Genomic DNA, 20,416 nt, shown 5'->3' on the forward strand with positions numbered 1-20,416 from the left:
TTTTTTCTAATTTAAAAACACACCATGTGCTGAAGAAACAATAAATAAGTCATCTGCTCCTCACAGGCTATGGAACACAAGGACTCCCTCTCCGCCAGCCTGCGCAGTTACAAGGCAGACTGATTGTTCAACATGCCCAGACACTGAAACTCTTCCCCAGAAACACCGCTCTTCTCATGCAGTCATCAGATGTTTCTTTATGAATACACATGAAGGAAATACAGCTGTTTAAATGTGAGAAAAACACATTTTCCAAGATCAATAACATGGAAACAGAGCGAGATGACCTATTTGTCATCCTGCCCATCCGCCGTGTGCAGGCGATGTGAGCGCGCAGGGCTGCACGGTGATTTTATCCCTTCCAGAGCTGGGATGAACTTCTCAGGGAAGAAACTCAAGGTAAAAGATCATCCGTGAAAGCAAAGTATATGGAGGGAAAGAAATGAGAGTGTAAATATCATATAAAATTTATTAGGCAGCATTTTATATATGATGCATTTGGGAACATACAGAACCGTGTTAAATATTTGTAGTTTATATGACTTGAGGGATTTTGATGATTATTTAGTCATTACCTTTTATTGCTTTGTTTTAGTGAAAACATAAATGACTAACAGCCATAAAGAAAAGGCTGGTAATGCAGATCCCTGATGTGACTCCTCTATGTGACCAGATTTACCGTACACTCCAGTGCCAGCAGCGCACGGGAAACCAGTCTGTAGTAGAATTATTCAAGTTAGCTAGGAAACATAGGTTTATATATATTTACACAAGCATGTATGTAGATGGTTTATCTATACATACATAAGAACTGACATATAGGCACACAGGCAACCTTAACTTGTCTCTGTGGGTTAGCCAGGTCTCTCTCCTCACAGGTATTTATTATTTATGATGAACAATGTTCTGATGCAACACTACATTCCACTGGAATTTGCAGCATCACAATGGACGTATGATTGTGGGAAAGTATTAATACGTGCAGTAAGTAGGAAACATTTGAAAGAAATGTAAAAGTAATGGACATTAGGAATATTTTCTTCCCCAAAGGGCTGTGTGGCATTGGAACAGGCTGCCCAGGGCAGTGCTGGAGTCACCAGCCCTGGAGGGCTGGACAGACGGACATGAGGTTCTCAGGACATGGGGTAGAGGTGGACTTGGCAGTGCTGGGTAATGGTTGGACTCAATTATTTTAAAGGTCTTTTCCAACCAAAATGATCCTATGATTCTAGAAGCTCCTCACTTCTTCTCTGCCTCAGTGACACATAATTTCTCTTTTTTGCACTTGTTTCTCTTTTGCCCCTTAGTTCCTGCCTCTTTCCCCATTGAATTCTTGCACTTAAAAATCAGTCCGGTTTAAAAAACTTGCTCCATCACATCACAACCTGTTGCTGTATTTCTTTCCAGCTAACATGACCATCTTGAACCACAAACCACCCGTTGGTCCGAGGCAGAATCACCCCTGTGTCCGCACGCTGCCTCCACCCTTATCGGTAAAAGGGCATTGCTCAGAAACTGAAAGCAGTATCGAGACACGGGAAAAACTCACTCCTAATGTCACAGCAATGCACATAAACCCATAGCAAAAAGCAGCATAACCAGAAGTGATAAATTAATCATTACGCAGCAAGATCCTCTGCAAAAGTGCCTGTTAGAAATGACAACGCTGCAGTCAAGCGAACTGCCAAAACATCGGAAGTTATAAAGCAAATCAATAAATCATCTTTTCACAGGTGTGGTCACCTTCCAGTGAACTTTATACTTTGCAGTTATCTTACTGTCTTAATTCAGCACCACATTCACACATTATTTTTTAAGAACAATCAAGAACAATTTTAGACAAAAGCTGATGAGTTCACCTTTAAACAGCTCATCGCACCTACCAAAACTACTTCATCCCTCCTCTGTCACCATCCTTCATCCTCACCCCCCACTCCCTGCACCTTCCCAACAAAAACAGATGGCAAAACACACCCTGAAGGAAAGATTATGAAACAGCTTATCGTGATTGACTCCTTCTAGGTTATTCTGGTGTTTAAATCTCACAGCTGAGGGCTGGTGTGGCTTCGCTGCTCCGTAATAGTGCATTTTGTCTAACATACGGCTCTCAATGAAGCCTTTAAAAAACCCGGATTGCCCATTCAAGACAAGCAGCTTTCCCTCACAGGAGGCTCTGCTGCACCCCACACCAGCACCGGTTTTGCCACATGAAGAGCCCCAGCCCAAGGTCAAGAACCAGCCATCATCCCTGGGACCCCACAGCCATGGGCATTTCTTCATCAGGCAGTGCCACCTCCTGAGCCACTGGATGTCCTCAAAAAACAGGCGGGAACAGCCCGAGATGTTCCCATAGCACCCACCACCAACGCTGGCACCTTGGGCATGTACCCCCCAGTTCCCTCTCCAACATCACCCCACAGCTTTGCGGTGCAAGAGCTGAAATCCAGGCACCCCTCTTATCACAGAATCATTTTGGTTGGAAGAGACTCTCAAGATCGAGTCCAACCATAACGCAGCCCTGTCCCTGCCCCGTGTCCTGAGAACCTCATGTCCGTCTGTCCAACCCTCCAGGGATGGTGACTCCAGCACTGCCCTGGGCAGCCTGTTCCAATGCCCCACAGCCCTTTGGGGAAGAAATTGTTGCCCAGATCCAACCTCAACCTCCCCTGGTGCAACCTGAGGCCATTTCCTCTCATCCTAATGTTCTGATGAAATGCAGAAAGCCTAAAATCGGCCAGTTCTCATTACCCCCGAGAGCAAGTCTGGATGCCCAGGTGTCCCTCGCCCTTGCAGAGATGAAGACATCGCTCCTTAGCAAAGCTGCAGCCACTCGTGTTTCTTTATCTCCCTCCGGACCCAGAACACGCCACCATCACGCTCAGATACCTCACAAGATGCCAAATCGCATCAGTGTGTATCGATTATATGCCAAGGCACATCAGGATGCTTTATCCTGTGCTAGTAGCACATAACGAATGTTGTGCTTTGCTGTGTGCTTTCCAGAGCGCACTTGTGTATCGTGTTATTCCAGTGGGACAGCGGTGGTACCCACAGAAATACTCAACGTGTTTCCATCTGCCTCTGATCTTCAACAGCATTTAGAAACAAAAGGAAAAGGTGTACTAAATTGAAAACATATCCAGGCAAAAAAAATCAGCATATTTGATGTTCAGTGGTAGTGGGAGGCCACTTCTGGTTTCCCTCTGCAAAGAATGGCAACAAAAATCTCCATCTCACCTTGCTAAAGTGGTTTTGGAACCCCAAGCACCTCCTGGGAAGCCAAATGCAGGCTGGGGTAAGTCCAGCCATCAGAGCTGCTGAAACACCCACAGAGCCCTCGGAAGCCAGGCCGGGCTTTTACAGAAAACTGCGTTTAGAGGACGATTCCACATCACAAACTCCCCTTTCAAAGTTCTCAATGCAATTCTCATGTGCAGATCGCCACTGTTTGGATTCGGTTCTGCTTCCTAAAAACCCCATGCTGCAGTCCAAGTTAGCTTCCACAGCGAGAAATCATTGGTTTCCAGAGTAAGCAACAACTCTCCTACTACCAAAATGCTACTGCCTGAAATAGGCTCTTCCCATCCAGTTTAAATAAGATCTGTAAGTTACCCAGGGAAATGGTGAAGATGAACTCTATGGTAGAGCATTATGAGCAGAAGAAAAGGCAGCTGAGTGCCTGAGTTCCCTGCCAGAACAGCACTAGCCCCTCAGAGCACACAGCTTTAAATGCTGCCTTAATAATTTAAATTGCACCAGTTCATATTTTAAACTGAAATCTATGCAAATGAAAGGTAAACAGAAGTTAATTGAACAAGAATTCATTTCACCTAAAGTAGAGCTGTGTCAGAACTGCATCCACATTATCTTACTGAATTTCCCTGCATCAAAATCCTCCCAAGCTAACCAATTCTTATATCCAGCAGATGATGGATGTGAAAATACCTTATGAAAATTGTTCTTTGGTGTTCCATTACACAGTATAAATAGGTTTGCGGTTTGTAGGAGCACAGACCCTTCACTCACACCTTCAGCTACCGCTGTTCATAAAGCTACCTGTACAGCCTTCAATATCTAATCCTCTTTGGGGATTTTCAACCCCAAACTCCATTTTAATATTTCAGAAGTTACTTCAGCAGTCACTTACTAAACACTCAGAAGTTCTTTTTATGTTTGATGAGGAACACAATAACCCGGCACTGTATTATAAAAAGCAAACAACATAGAGGACACTATTTCTTTTTCAGAGGATGATACTAAAGGCCCCTTTGTAGTTTCTTCACTTTTTCCAACAAAAATCAGAGATCTGTAATGGTAATTACAGTTCAGATCAGGCTTTCTTGGATGGTTTTTGATCATGAATTTTGTTCTGTTTCCAGTGTCATTTTTCATTATATCATTTCCGAATCTCCTTTGAAATGCACCGAGCTAAACTCAACCTAGTTAAACAATTCTGAAAATATTTTAACAAGTATGAATTCTGAATCCCCAAAACACCTCATATGTAATAAAGGATGCAAGAACCAAAGCAATCATTTTCACATGCTTCTGCTTTCATGTGGCTCCGGAAGCCCCAGCTAAGGGTGAAGTTCTGCAAATCCCTGCACCTCCACCTTCCATTTGCCAACCCAGGGGGATCGCGGCCGCACCACAACACAAGTCAGCACGACTTCTGGAAGTCAACAAACACAGACTTCTAAATTCAAAGTGCTTTTTCCAGTCTGCGCACACCACCACATAAATTACTGGGAAATTACTTTCTCTTATTGTGTTCTCACTTGCAACAATAACGCATGAATTTCCAATGGTGTTCAGGGGATAAGGTGGAGAGCAGCTGATTTCTCTGAAGGCGTGCACACCAGCAAGGTGCAGAGCTTCCATAGGGAGGACGCGAAACAGGAGCATTGTTATCCACGCAAGCTTATTTCCTGGCATTCTCACAACTATTTCAGATTCCTCCTTTGCGACAAAGCGAATTTCCTCTCCATGCCACAAGCAGCTCCCCAAAACAAGACCGTGCTGTCGGCAGGGTGGGACACCCTAAAACCAGCAGGTGCCCAGTGCTGCGTCTACCATGACCAGCTCCAGCAGGACAGACGCTGGGTGGTGGCCAGAGCTTCTACTGCCTCAGACAGACACTTGACACTGGTCTTTACTGCTGCTTGGAGTTCATAAGAGACCTACTGTGATGCGGAAGCTCTCTACATACCTGCTAATAAAATCCAAACCAAGGATCTTTATTGCTTTGACTGTCTAGTGCTCAGCTGCCTGCAGAAATGAATGTGTAGTGGTGATCCGGGTGCAGAAGCATCAGCGAACAGGCTGCAACAGCACCTGCTTGTCTCAGTCCTCTTTAAAAAATAAGAAAAAAGGTAACAACATGGTTTAATCATTAAGGACTCTTGTTCTGGTAAGGAAACCGTAATCAGTTTGTTTCTTGCTGCTGAATGCAATTTTGCAGCCTCTTCTCACTTCCCCAAGTGAACCTAGAGATTCATTCCCACATTTCCCTTCCAGGCACATCAAAAAGCTGAACTCTGCTCCTCGCAACAACTGGCTGGTCCAACAGCAGCAGCCGCAGGGCCTGTGAGAGCCACGAGCGGCCGGGCAGAGGGGACGGCTCCGCTCCCAGGAGGCAATTTCACACCTAAATCAGAAAACGGAGTCACAGCTGCCGGCTGGGGACCCTGTGGCCAGCGAGGGACACGGGGAACCGTCCCTGGAGCAGCTGCTGGAGACACGAACGCCCGTCCAACACAAACGTCCACCCTTTGTGTTCAAACACTGCGTATTTTCCCAAAGTGCACACCACAGCAGGACTAAACACCTAAAGGTTTAACTTATTATTATGTTATTTAGGATATTTATGGGAAGACTAGGAACGTTCTGATCCTTGCAACATGGGTAACCTCCCCAAACTTTAAAAATGTGAAATAGCCATGTATTTTTAAAAGATAAGTAAGCCATGCAAATTAAAACCTTCAATTAACCACCCTCAGCAGAAGATCCGATGGGAAGGAGGCAAAGTCCCACCAGGGCTGGGGGCAAGAGAAAGTGCAAATCCATTACTCGGGGCGAGATGGGGGGAAGAGAACAATACTGCAAATAACACTGAGGTGTTTGTCACAGGAACTAAATACCCTTTCTTTTAGACAATTTGGTTATTACTTTATAAATATTTAAAGTAATTTGAAACCAACAATAGAGGAAATAAATATCTCTTCTTTAGATAAATTCCTCTATTGATAAATCATTCCTTATACCTAATAGAGCTGTTTTTGGGGTCCCTCTGCCAAGGCTGCTGTGCTGCCAGGAACTGGAATTTGCTTTCAGTTATTCTACCACTTAACGAGGAGCTGACTGCATCTATTTTACAATCATACCTCCTCATATCCAGTGCTGTACTCCAAAGCAGACCACAGACCGCACCAAACTGTGTCAAACAAGTAGGTTTATCTTTCTGGAAGGCAAACTTCCAAAGGTTTGGAACAAAGGACATCTTCAAAGATTCACGTCTATCCACGCCTACAAGTAAATTCCAAGACTAAATATGGAGAACTAACTAGCTCAACAGCCAAAACCACCGACACAACCTCCAGACCCAACCCCTTCTCCCTAACAGCATCTCAGATGTAGATGTGCACCTCCAGATGCAGAGAAGCTTAATCCATTTTCAGATTAACAAGGGTAAGTCGCTTCCATTTAAATGAGCTGTACAAATAAACCTCTGCTGAGCCCTCACATTTGGTTCTCTTCTCACACACGGGTGCTCTGCTGATGGCGCTTGGATCAAACATCTTCCCTTTGCACCCATGACCGTCCCGTCACCTACAGCAGGCTTTGCCTGGCACACATGTATATATAGATAATATTCTCACTTATGCATTAAAATCACAAACCACTAACTGCCAGAGCCCTCCTTGCATCCATCACCCTCTATCAATGCTCTGACAGCAGGAGATTTTTAATTGTAGGAGCAATCCTGCGTGTAAGAACCTCGTGGAAGCTGCTGTTGCTTTGGCAGGATGGGGGAATCGAGAGTTCAACAATTAGAAATAATTTAAGAAGACAAAGTCAGTAATAAAAGGGCTATAAGCATTTCTGGAATCTCAGGCTTGCAATTGGCACAGCCACAATACGAGTAATAAATAAAAACCTGGTTAAGTTAATGTGGTCCAATTATGGTCGCCTTTAGAAACACCAGCTACCCAATGGTTAGAAAATATATTTTAAGAGGAATTTCCCCAAATATACCAAGACGCTGCACAGCAAGGACACATTTTGCAAAAGCCAACTTACATTTATCTGTAAATGTGACCAAACACATCTCCTCTCCTTTCGTTAGCTCAGCTAATTTCACTTGAGGCACAATCTCCAGCCAAGTCCTGCCTTGCCCCCCTTGCAGGGAGAGTTACGTTATATATATATATATAAATCTATACACACATATATATAAGATATATCTCTCTAACCCAGCACGGCACAGCTACAGCAGAGCTGAACACCAGAGCGGAATCAAAGCCCAAACGTTATGGGAGAAACAGCAGCCAAGGGGAAATAGCAACAAATTTTAATTGTTCCTTTTGTTGTGGGAAAGTAGAGATGAAAGACTCACAAACCCAGTTGAGAAGCCATCTGTTGACTCAGGAACATATTTTTCTCATTGCTGAAGAATTACTTTTTTTAATCTTAACAGTCTTTAGCTAATTTATACATCGGGAATTGGCTTTGATCTTACCCAGATTACCTGTATGTACTTTCTCTTCCTACCAACAGTCACCCTGGGCGATTTCCACCCCAAACAAGGTAGAGTAATTTCTAAACTGTCATTTCAAAGTAATTTCTAGACAAAACTAATTAGTGATTTCTCCCTGAGCTTGCTTGTTCATGAGTGGTTTATAGTTTTGCTATGCGCGACTATATACACAGAAAAATCTGAAAAATAATTAGCCTTTCATTATATGAAGTTGCAAGCAGACAAACCTGGCAACAAAGGAGCTCTTATGTACTTGATCTGCCACGACTTAGAGCTGGAAAAAGAACTAATACAACACTTGCTGTTGCAAAACAAATGGATTAGACATGAACAACACGAAACAAAACGATCTACTCTCCTTTATCAGGGCTAAATTGCATGAAAAACAAATAGTGGTCTTGTAAAAACAAACACCCAATCTCATCAAGCCTCCTGCCCTGTAACACGGAGTTCAAGGCACTTAAAGGATGTTTCACAAAGGAAATTTCCACAGGCACTGATTGCCACTTCTACTCTGCTGCTTCAGAGCCTTTTCCCCCACCCTGGGACCACCTGTCAAGGGTTTTGCTTTGAAGAAGCCAACACAAAACTATGGAACCGAATTTAAGATACGTTACAATTCAGGAAAGAGTAATGGCGAGTTTGTTTCTGATCAGAAACACATCCTCCTAAGCACATACACACACACACACACAAGGCGCCAGCTAACTTCAGCCTAAATTTCAGTGATAAGAAAATCCAATTATAATGGTTTAGCAATTTGTGAAACAGCACTTGCAACCTTGCTCGTCCAGAAAAGATCGAAAATGGATTTCTTCCCTTGCCAGAGAAAATGCTTACAAATAGAATTAAACATTTCTATGTTGAATTAAATCGGGTTTAAGGTTTAATCAATAGCTACTTCAAATTAGACCTGACACTGATTAAAATCTTCCAGTGGGGCATTACCGACAGAACTCAGGCAACCGAGGGACATTCTCGGGTAGATGACACGAGATGCGATGGGGAGCGAGTTAAAGTGTTTGCGTGACAGTCGCATCCATCAGCTGGAACTACAATATTGACACAGAGCAGAACACGATGGGACTCGATTGCACTGCTGGGCTACAGCACACGGGAGGTGATTTTGGAGACCTTGTTCCTACAGGTGTCAGAGCAAACCCTGGTTGAGCTCAGGACATCACCCCAGGTCTATCCACAAACATCCCTGTGTGGGAGAAGGATGAGACAAGAGACAGATGCCGTATTTCCCAAAACCGTAAAGGGAGTTTATCATTAGCCAGCAAGCAACTCAGCCTTCCCTGTCTTGCTGAAACTCATAAAATCAACGTTTTTTTAGAAATCTAACATTCTTCCTTTGGGGAAAAAAACCCTCTCTCATCTTACAAACACAAGTACTGTGGTTGCAGAATTAGCTGACAGCCACCAAACGTTTAATCAGAAGCAGAAGGTCATAAAAAGTTTCAGGGGCTCTTTCATGTGCTAACGTCAAAAAACTAGGATTCTCTTGGATTTATCTCCCCCGCTTAATTCTGTTTTTCTTATTCAGACTCCAATGCCATTCGCACCCACCCCCTCCATTCGCCACAGCACTACTTTGATCATTTGGAGGCACAAAAGCAGCGACGATCCCGAAGACGAGGGCTCCGGTACTATGAATATCTGCCGCCGTGGGATGCGAGAACCAAACTGAGGGAGCGACAAGGACCGAGCAGCATCTCTGAGCCTTCCTCCGGGCCCGTGCACTGCACACTGACCCCCTGAAGCACAGCAATGCAGAGGACAGCGGCCTTGGCAAAGCAGGAGAAACCTCCACACACATGTCAGGAGGACACGATAACATTGTCTGCGTGAATAAACACAGGCAGTGAGGAACTAAGAGGGGAAAAGAATGAGGAAGGCCAGAACAGGAACAGAATGGGAATGGATTATATACACATATATATATAAAAATAAAATTACACATAATTTTAAAATAATAATAATATATTTATATATAAATAATTATTTTATATATATATATTTGATATATATAAAAATATATATAGACACACCTCACAACAATGAAAAAGCTCCCACATCACTGTACTACTTGCCTTTCCCTGCCCTCTTCCCAATGACTTTGCCAGCAACTGTGCTGTAGCATGACTGAAGAATGAATTCCTAGAATGAGAAATTGCAACAACACTCTTCTTTTTCTTGGGCTGCTTCTTGCCAGAATTCTTACACCTATTTGTAGACATTCTTTTGCTACATAGACATAATACTATCATGCACAAAACTGAATAATTCTCGTAGAGCTATAAAGGCTGTGGGAAATGTCACCAGATGACACTTTGCATTTAGGGTTAAAGCACAGCTGAAAACCATAAAACCTCCTAAACGCAGGACCAACGTGTAAACTGAGCTTATCTTTTCATTGAGGACAGGGTGTGGAAAGTCAGACACATCATGTTCTGCTTTAAGCCTCTACTTGACAGCACCGAGAGCAGGAGGGGACATCACTGAGAGAAAAACCAGATGCATGCGGTGACTTTTCCAATATCTCAGCCTTAAACCAGCCCCAGACCGAAAGTCGCTGTGTCCACGGGGAGATGCTGAGCTCCAAGGGATGATCCCAGCTCCAAATTCCCCAATCCCACCCCAAAACCTCCCAGCAAAGTTCCGTCTTCAAGTTTTCTGCTGCGTTTAACACATTTACACCGTAACACCGACCTTATCACCAGCTGGTAATTACTCGTGCACAGCATTATCCACACCTACACAGGTTATTATGAATTTCCCACTACACAGCACGTCCAGCAAGAACATTTCTTATTTTTCTTTCCTTCTATTCATCTAATTTTGCCACAGAAACCTTCCTGGCCTCCAAAAGAAACACTTGCATTATAATACAAAAGACACAATGAGTTAAGACACCCAATGCGAATCGGATGCCTCCGTCCCCTACGTCAATAAAAATATGTCTTTCTGTCACAGACTAAATATATTAACCATAAAATCATATTCTTCCTTAACAGCAAAGCATTATAAATTGGCTTTCAGAACAATTTAATAGAACAATTTAATACTCCCTAAAGATGGGATATGTACGGAAAGCGTCTTGTCTGAAGAGGAAAATGAGATTTTTTTATTTTTTCTTTAATAGCCTGTGCTTTCAACAAAGAATATTGAACTTTTCATCAGGAAAATGCATTTAGACAGATTCCTCTCGGTATTGAACAGCTAATCTCCCTTAGACTGAGCAGAACTATTCAATGAGTTGAACATTTCACCTGTTTTTCCAAAATATGCACTTTTTAGCCAAGGTTTGCTCCCAGGAAAAGGCCAAAGCAAAACAGAGCAGGAGGCTTTGCAAGTGGCCCCGGTTCTGGCGTGCGCGATTGCCGCGTTTTGTCCCTTCGTGGGCTGCAAAGGCCACACCGGCGAGCGATGAGCACGTAGCGCATTTACACACACAGCCCAGGGGACAAAGCATTTCTTTTGTTCTAAATTTCATGGGAACCTGAGGAATTTCATTTCAAACAAAGCATAATAAGCAAGATTTTAGCTAAGGGATAATTCAGGTTAAAAAGCAAAAGTAATGGGAGATGTTAGAAGACCCGACCACTTGTATAGAGCTATGCTCATATTTCTCTACATTTTTAGTTGTTATATGCTGTAGTACCTATAAATCAGATCATTCACGTAGCTGAGGTAGAACAGGGGAAAAACTGTACTGGAAAAAGGTAAATCAATCAATAGTAGGTTTCTATAAAAAAAGAAATAATTGGAAAATAAATCCCCCACCTCTAAAAATGTATTTGCCGAAGTAGGTAAGTTTGGATACTCCCCCATGCAGGCAATTTCAGCCGGAGATTCTTAGGAGAATGTCCTTTTATGCAAAAGTTTCAAATAAAATAGCCCCTGGCAGCCTATTCTGTCAGCTTTAACACCGCTATGGGGAGACAGGACAAAATCCTCCAATGGCTGAAAACAACATCTACAACAGACCTGATTTTTTAAGTACCGTGATTTGTTACAGATACTTTAGATAGCAATCGGAATCGCTATTTAAATGGAGATAAACATACACGTTTGTACTTTGACGTCAAATATAGGTGTAAACACAAGGCCACTATTGTGACTCAGAAAAGTAATCTGGAAATTCCATTAAAAAAAATAACGCAATGGATTTGGTGAAACACCCTCCAAGCTGCTCCTCAGTCTCAAAGTCAACACACAGACTTCAGGCTTCACTCAGAAATAACGATAAGAAGTTATTAGACTTAAAATAAAACCCCCACAAGACGCCATTCGGTTTTGGTATCATTGCAAAACATTTTGAAAGATGTTCTATAAAATTCTGCTTATTCCAGGAATGCCTATGGGTAAAACTAAAAGGAAACTACATCCTGCAGGTAGTTTTTAGTATTGGTAGCATTTTGTCTTTACATTAGCTAAGGGATAATTCAGGTTAAAAAGCAAAAGCATTAAAATATCAATTTCTAAATGCTGATAGCATAATGATGAAAATTTGTAAAGTAGACATCGATAATTTTATCATTTTAAAACCTTAAAAGTGAAGTTTTCCCTGAAGAAAAAAATATTGAACCGATTGCAGGTGATAAGACACACCAGAGGGCATTTTGTTATGTGCCACAATGTAAAATATTTGCTCTAAGCTGGCAATTTTCATCTGTTCACAAGATATATCACCCAGGATAATAACGCTTGCAATGCAGTAACTGTTCTCCTAAGAAAGCTTGCATGAGAAACCGAACCTAGAAACGGTAAATCCTGGTGTTTTCAAACAGATTCCTTTGGCGACTGCTAATGACGGCAGCTAACGAACCAGACTCACCCCTCCAGCCTCACGTCGGGCAAACTGCGGTTGAGGGCGATCAGGTCGCTGGCCATGAGGTTGAACTGGTTGATTTTGAAAAGCTCTTTCATCTTGTCCTGCTCGTCCCTGGGGATGAGAACGGCCTTCCCCATCTCGCCAGGTCCCTCCTGGTTCCGAGAAATAACGGCTGGAAGACAAGAGAGCAAAAGGCGACTTTTACCACGTGGGTGGCAGCTTTGTTCTTCACCAACCGGGTTCCACCGTTCTTGGTGTTCAACAAGGAACAAAAAACAAAACACAACAATGCACAATTTTCCCTGTGCTCCGCTGTGAGGTTTATCTCTACGGGGATCTGAATTTATTTCTAGTTACTTTCTAAAATGATTAAAAACCCCAGATTTGGCCACTTGCAGCTTTTGGTTGCAATCGCAACGACAGTAGATCACCGTTCTCAAGAGATTGACACCAGGGTTTCAGAGCACAGCACCAGGTTCTCCGTGAGATTCCACACACAGAAAAGGTTCAAAAAACACATTTATAGCTATTGAAAATATTTGAAGAATATGTATATTAAACTAATTCTAACCAACTGTTCTTTTTAATTTAGTTTTAAGTACCAGGCATGAGATAGCATCACCCCATCCCTGGAAGTAAATAACTCCATAAGTTATTTACAAAAAAAACCCATCCTGAAAAATAATAGTATCCCAACCTTGGCAGAGGATCTTTTACATGTTATTAGAGTAGGTTTGATAAACATCTCTACAGTCAATTTGGAATTTTAAGGAAAATCATAGTATCATCTCACACAAGCACACAAAAATGAACAAGATGGGGGCTGCCTTTTTAGAAAACACTGTGTGAAATCTGTGAAATTCTGTGCCATAGTCCAACATTAGCATTTTGTCTTAATAAAGGGATGTAGCAGTCTTGGTTTTATTTTGATGTGATCACATTAATTTTTAATCTTTTGTATCAAAATTACTTTCAGACACTTGATGCTAAATATCTTGAAAGACTGTCGCTTAGGAAGGCTTCTTTATTAGCTGAAGAATAATTCAATAATTTATTTTTGCAATGAAAAAAATAAGATGCTTGCAGAATAAACTCTTGTACAACATGCACGGGAAGGAGCCTAAGTGACTTTTTCAGAAAATAATGTAAGATTTTTCCAAGCAAATCAGACACCAGGGTTTCCTACAACAACCTCACAGAAATTTACATAAAAGGCTTTTTAAAAATAAACGTTACAGACTCTGGGCACAGAAATTTCATTTCGGCAATACTAGTTTACGCTTTGGTTGAGCGAGGAACATTTTACAGTATTATCCAGTATATTTTTCATCCTTCCCTTGGATGAGAAGCAGCACCTTTACGTGCTGCAACAGGAAGAAATGACGAGTTTTCGCTGTGATTACTTCCAAAGATGAAATTGCTCTTGGGTAGATGCTTAAATCTTAAAACACAGTAACTCCAATGCCCTCTGTGTCCAACGGGATCCCCAGGGATGCGTGTTGGGGTGGGCAGCATCCTTTCTGCAAGGAGTCCCATGGAGAAGACACAGAGCAATGGGTGCAAGTTACTGGTGGGGAGATTCTGACAGGACACAAGGGACCAGATGATCTCCAGAGGTCCCTTCCAACCCCAGCCATTCTGTGACATTTTTCCCATTGAGAACAATCAGCCACTGGAATAGCGTCCCCAGGGAAGTGGTGGAATCCCCAACGCTGGACACTTTAAGATTCAGTGGGCAGGGTGCTGGGCCAGCTTATCTAGACCAGGCTTGTGCTAAGAAAGGTCGGACCAGATGATCCTTGAGGTCCCTTCCAACGTGATGTTCCATGATCCCACGATTCTCATCTGGCTTTGGGAAAAGAATTAATGACTACACTGCCATATATGTTCCCTAACAGGCTCAATTTCCTCTTAGAAATACACCTCACAGTCAAAACCATTGACAAGTGCCCGCGGAAAGAAATAAAGTAGGAGAAGAAGAGCCGTGCTGTGCTTTTAGCACAATTCTGCACCTCCCCAGCGATGCTTCACCCCCAGAACCGCTCAGAAACCTGCACTGCACATGTACACACACAATTACATGCTATATATGCTACTAAATTCCTCTTGGAATGTTTCATAAAGTGTATTTATGTAATCCGTAATGCAAACATAAAATATTTGGGCTTAATGGCTGGTAATTAAGCTCTGCTCTATCATCACTTTCTGGAGAAACGACAAGGCTCCTCGGAGACGGCAACTTGAAATGGTGTTGGTGGAAATAAATTCTGCCTCCTTTTTGCTGGAAGAGGCAAAGAGCACAAATTATCTCAGTAGCAATGGGGAGCTGGAAAAAATAAGAGTCGGGTTGTTCTGCTGAAACGGTGGAAAAATGGGTAAAGCACAGAAAGGAGCTTGGCCAACAATGTTCTCCCCAAGAAACACAACAAATGGAAAGGAATTCCTGAAAGAAAAGGATGAAAAAGGGAAGAAAAGGAGTGGTGAGCAGGTGAGGGAAGTTTGTCCCTGTGGCATCCTTCACTCTCATCACCTTTTGGAAGGGGAATTCTTTGGTTTTCTGCCTCCAAAGCTGCATTTAAGGGTCTGTACTGGGGAGCACAGTGAGGCACCCAAACCAAATGCAGCACACCAAAATAGTTTCATTTGCTGCTGAAATACCTCGGGATTGGCTAAAAATATCTCGGCAGCAATCTTCTCCTGCAGAAATCAGAAACTGCTCATTAAAACAAATTGTTTAGGGGGAAAAAAATGAAAATAACTGAGCAACCCATTATTTGCATGGTCATTATTACAACAGTAAATTTGCTGTTTCTCCTTGTACTAAACCAACAAACTCACTGTAAATTCATTATTGTAGAAACCCCAGCTCATTTGCAGTTTCCATCGCAGGGACTCGGATTAAACTTGGTCTGAAAACTTCTGTTTATTCAGCTTGGAAGCATGAGTTATATATTCCTTCATCTGCAAAACTGATTTTCATTACGAGATTCTGTGTTTTTCTATTATTTACCAAGGTCCATCAAGATACAGCTTCAAAGAGATTTTTCCCGTCCTGAAGTTTAATATAAAACTAATCAGAAATTTCCTAAACAGCCTTTCCACTCTCACAGTTCTGTTCAAAGCAAAGTATTATCAGATTGAATTTCAATCACAGCTCACACATCACAGTGATGGAGAAACAGATTTAATTCTGCTACGGTTAAAATGCAGCCACCTCAGCTTATTAAATCTTCAGAGAAGATGCACAGTGTTTATGAATGAACAACCACATATATACAAACATTTTCAGAGATGTACCTTGAATCCATACCCAGGACCGTTTCTTCTTGCATTTTGTCTCCCGTTTTTGAATAAACAAGTTTTGAGCCCCAAGACTCTGTGACAAACCATCTCAACCATCTCAAACCCAGCAGATGCAAAGCACACAACAATCCAATCACATTCAAGTCAGGAGAAATATCACCTTCCATTTTCCAAGCCGTATGTCAAATATTAGAATGAGAACCAAGAAAACATCATAGTACCAGAGATGGCAGGACTAGTTAGCAAATCAAGAGCTTTTGCAAATACTCAACATGTCCAAATTTTTCTAAGAAAACTGAATTTTTGGTAGCACCGCATAGTCTTGAGAATCTACAGATGGTGTCAGAACACCGCTAACTCGAGGTATGTCACCAAAATTGTCTTTCTAGAAGCACAAAGCCACTATAAATATTCCTTCTGAATGATCTATTTTTTATCCGAAGCAAACAAAACAATTGTATTGTTTTTCCAAACATTGATATTGTGGTTTCACCATATTTTCATGCTCTGCTTTCCCCTTTCTCTAGGCAGTTCAGCACACCTCATTCACACAGCACACTTCAAATCAGGCTGCTCAGAATATTTTACAAAATACCAAATTTGTATTCAAGTTTCCATCCCAAAATCTTTATGTAAAACGCACACATGCACTCCTCAATCAGAGGACATAAACATAATGCAGCATCCCTTCATCTAGAGAATTAAAGAAATAAATCTGTTTATTAGGTATTCAGAACGTATGAATGGTAAAAGAGGCAACAATCAGCGAACACACGCTGCTGATTACGAATTTCTTCACCTGCACTGGGGTTTATGAGCTAAAATGAGCATCGCAAGCAATCTCCTTACAGAACACATCTTCAAAAATATCACTCAGAATTTGTCATCAAAACCACCGTTTCTACACAGCTTTTATACCTCTTTTCGATAGCACAGCGAAGATAATTGACTTTAAACGACTCCACAGTGAATACCAACTGCATCCCACTGCAGCACGATGGCAAAGCTGCTCTGCACGCAGGGGCTGCCCAGGACCTGCAAAACATTCCGAAAATCATCCCGAAAATCCTCCAACTTGGAAAGCACAAGATCTTCCAGGCCCTGTTGCCTTCAGTTTTTTCCCCCGAAGGAAAAGGGTGGTTCACCCCACAGAAATCGCCAGGTCCCCACAGGTAGAAGACTTGAGCTCACCCCCAGGCTCCTGTTTTGAATAACCTGCAATCGCAATGGGGACCTGAGCAGGACTGGGGGCAGCCACGATCCTTGAAGCCAGCGTGGAAGAAGCTGACACATTTAATTTTTTCTATATAAAAAGTAAAGAATTATCGATTGTGGGGGACTACAGTGGGTCCGTGGATTCCCTGACGGGGGGCATGGGAACAGAAATTAGCCTTGAAGATATGAAGGCCTACCCATGAAAAAGATAGGAGTATCTGCAGATGTTAAGGATGTACCCATGAGAGAGAAGGGAGTAGAAGAGTAACATTGATGATAGCAAAAATAGCCAATGACATGTTACTGCTGTAACTTGTAACCAATAGTGAAGAGACACATGAATTGGTAAAACTGTATAAAAATGCACTTGTGGCAATAAATGGCATCTACTACTTTCATCCTGAAAGAACTTGGTCTGTGTCGTTTGTCCATCTCAACCACGACAATCAATAAACTCATTAGCACGCCTGATCCATAAATACTCTGGCAGTGCTTCTGCTGCCAGTAAGTCGAGAGTTTCATTGAATACCAAGAACAAAGAGGAAACAGAAAATCTGGACTCCTCTGCTATCTGCCTTTCCTCTGCGCTGAAAACCCTTCCTCGCTCACCAGGTTTGCCCTTGGACAACACTCCAGGGTCCCGCTTCACCATCCTTTGCTATTTCTACCTCATGCTGTGATCTGATGGGTCTCCATGGGCTTGTGTTGGTTTTCACCCCACTCCTTGGGCATTTGATGGAGTTTTTATTTGCTGTACAAGACCTTCCTGAGCTCTACGAACAGGTGCTGGTAATTTGGCCTCACGTTGTACTTCATCTTGACCCTCAGCAGCAGGATGGGTGGTGGTTTTGACCATACGTACAGAAAAAAATGAGCAAAAATAAAGAAAAAAGGGATTTGGGGAGCTGGGCAGCATCCTCAGCCACAGCACAGGCTCCTGGGAACAGCCTCCAACACAGGGGTCAGAACGGGACATATGGAAAACCAGTGAGGATTTATAAGCTGAAGTAACTGGGGAAATCATTTATGTATACCAGATCAATTCACTTTTATGAGCGCTTAATTAGAATACCATATTTTGATTCATAATATTTCTAACTTACCTTGACCATATTACCCTTCGCAGAGTGAACGAGTCTCAGCCCATCATTAACAGTTTTTTGCCAGCTCTGTAAACATGAACGTTTCATAAGGTTTCTCTGACCTACATAAATTTTAGTGCATTTAGAAATAAAGTCTTAATCCTCAGCAATCATCAAAGCTCATTAACTATCTTTCCTGTATACTGGTTACACGAGATGACGCTAAGTCAAAACCATTAATTTCCAGATATCTGAAATACTTAAGGGAATACTCCACCACCAGGGCAAGTTGAAGAAAGTGAAATATTTCAGAAAATAATGTGAGTACTAGCATCAGAAAGCCCTTCTGCTTTTGGTAGGGATGAGTTTTGGGCAACACGTCTTGTGGATCTGAAAGGTGAGTGTCCATCCCAACATAAGGACACACTGGAGATGCACCCAATGGTCCAAGAAAAGGGCAGGAGGAAAATACTTTCACATATGTATGTAATTACATTTATACCCATACATATATTTATACACATATACACATCTTAAATAGTAAAGAAAACAAAGAGAAGGATGGCTGCATATAGCTGCTATCACATTAATCCCATTGCAGCTGCCAGGTGCCTATGACAAACACACACATTTCTTCTGTCCAAAATGACTGTATTAGCTCAATCTTCTATTATTAAGAATTCACCCTGTGAAAACTTTAACAAAACAGAGACCTCAATTCCTCCTCTCCCCTGTAAATCACATTGATTAATGAACTTGAGCTTCAAATTTAAAATGAAAGAAAATTAGAGCAGAACAGGGATGGAAGTGGATCTCAGAATGTGACCTGACCTTCCCCCTCAACATGGAAATCAAATAATTGGACTTAATTGGGTTAACTGGTTTTGGAGTGTTGTGGGTTTTTTAATATTTGCTTTGAAACCTCTGAAGATAGAGTTTTTACAGCCTGTCAAGGAAACCTCAATGAAATCCAAGCAACGAAATGAGTTATTGAATTATACTTGTACCTTGATAGACCTGAGGAAATAGAAGAATCTTCAAGAGCTAAACTCATAAAAACTGCAGAACTGATGCTCTTTGAGAATATTCAAGGGCTGAGCCCAGGCGGACAAGTACACGGGGGGACCTGAGAAATCTCAGCTAAAGCCAGAGAAAAAGGGCACAGAGGAGCTCAGGCTTCTACCGACCGACACCAAATCTGTGCTGACGATTCCACGAATTAATAAAAACGTGTTTGTCGAGTAATTTACAACAGAACTATGCAAAACACAGGAATAACAATACCAACAGCAGAACTGATTAAATGAAGTGTCTTCAGGTCTCTTCCAGTTTTTCCTCTTATAATTCAGCAAACCAAAACCCAAACCCCTTCCCTTGTTTTGCGCCCATCCGGGAAAGGTTTCCATTAAATCACAAGCTGATAGATCCTTTCCTAGAACAGGACAAGGGTCTGTCTGGCTCAGTACGATGTCTCAGAGCAACCAAGAGATCATGGCGGAAAATATGAGATGGGTTTTAAAACCATTCTTGCAGAGATGTTCCCTTCACCCTGCACACAGACAGGTGTTTTTGACAGCTGGCTGTTGGCTTGCATGCTCCCTTGTTAAATCCATTCATCTTTTTGCCAATGAACTGCATGAGTTACCTTGAGCATTGCGTCCTTTTATTTGCTCTGGATCTGCTACCTCACATTTTCATTGGCTTTTACCCTGGGAGACAGTGTGAAGCCCTAATCAACCTTCTCTGCCTGTTTATGCCTTTACAAATCCTCCGTTTATCCTCCTTTGCTTCTTGCTTTTCCAAGCGGTAGAATTACTTGATTTAGTCTGTCCCCACCGAGAGGCCAAACTACCTGAAATCAGCCTTGTCTGCCTTTCCCGAACCACGGGTTTCACTCCATGAAATCAAGCTTGGGTTGAATCAAGTACCAAAAAAACCCCCCCAAAAAACCAACAACCGACCAAATTAATGTGCTTCTAGTAAAGCCGCTTTAATTTACAGCAAAAGCCTTATTTTGTGATTATCTTCCAAGATCTCAAAAGCAAAGTAATCTGCAGAGTTCCCCACCTTTTTGTGATTTGGGAAGGATCCACATACACGTAGACATTCCACATGCATCTGTATGCGCCTCATGGTGCCTCGTTTAACTCTATTTAATAGCTGTAACTAAGGAGAAGCAGTGATTCAGCAGGTTTGCTTGTTAACTTACTGAAGCGGATT

General features: G+C 42.2%; 1 protein-coding gene across 4 annotated transcripts in view; it reads right to left on the reverse strand.

Moving 5' to 3' along the window:
• The window catches only part of GALNT13 (polypeptide N-acetylgalactosaminyltransferase 13), a 111,177-nt gene that overhangs the window by 53,525 nt on the left and 37,236 nt on the right, over positions 1-20,416 (reverse strand). For all 4 annotated transcript variants that reach the window (XM_065070147.1, XM_065070144.1, XM_065070146.1 and 1 more), the window contains exon 4: positions 12,600-12,768. In XM_065070147.1, the coding sequence (XP_064926219.1) occupies positions 12,600-12,768 (169 nt within the window). The remainder of the gene's footprint in view (positions 1-12,599; positions 12,769-20,416) is intronic.

The sequence above is a fragment of the Columba livia genome, chromosome 7, assembly GCF_036013475.1.
Source record: "Columba livia isolate bColLiv1 breed racing homer chromosome 7, bColLiv1.pat.W.v2, whole genome shotgun sequence".
Taxonomy (NCBI): domain Eukaryota; kingdom Metazoa; phylum Chordata; class Aves; order Columbiformes; family Columbidae; genus Columba; species Columba livia.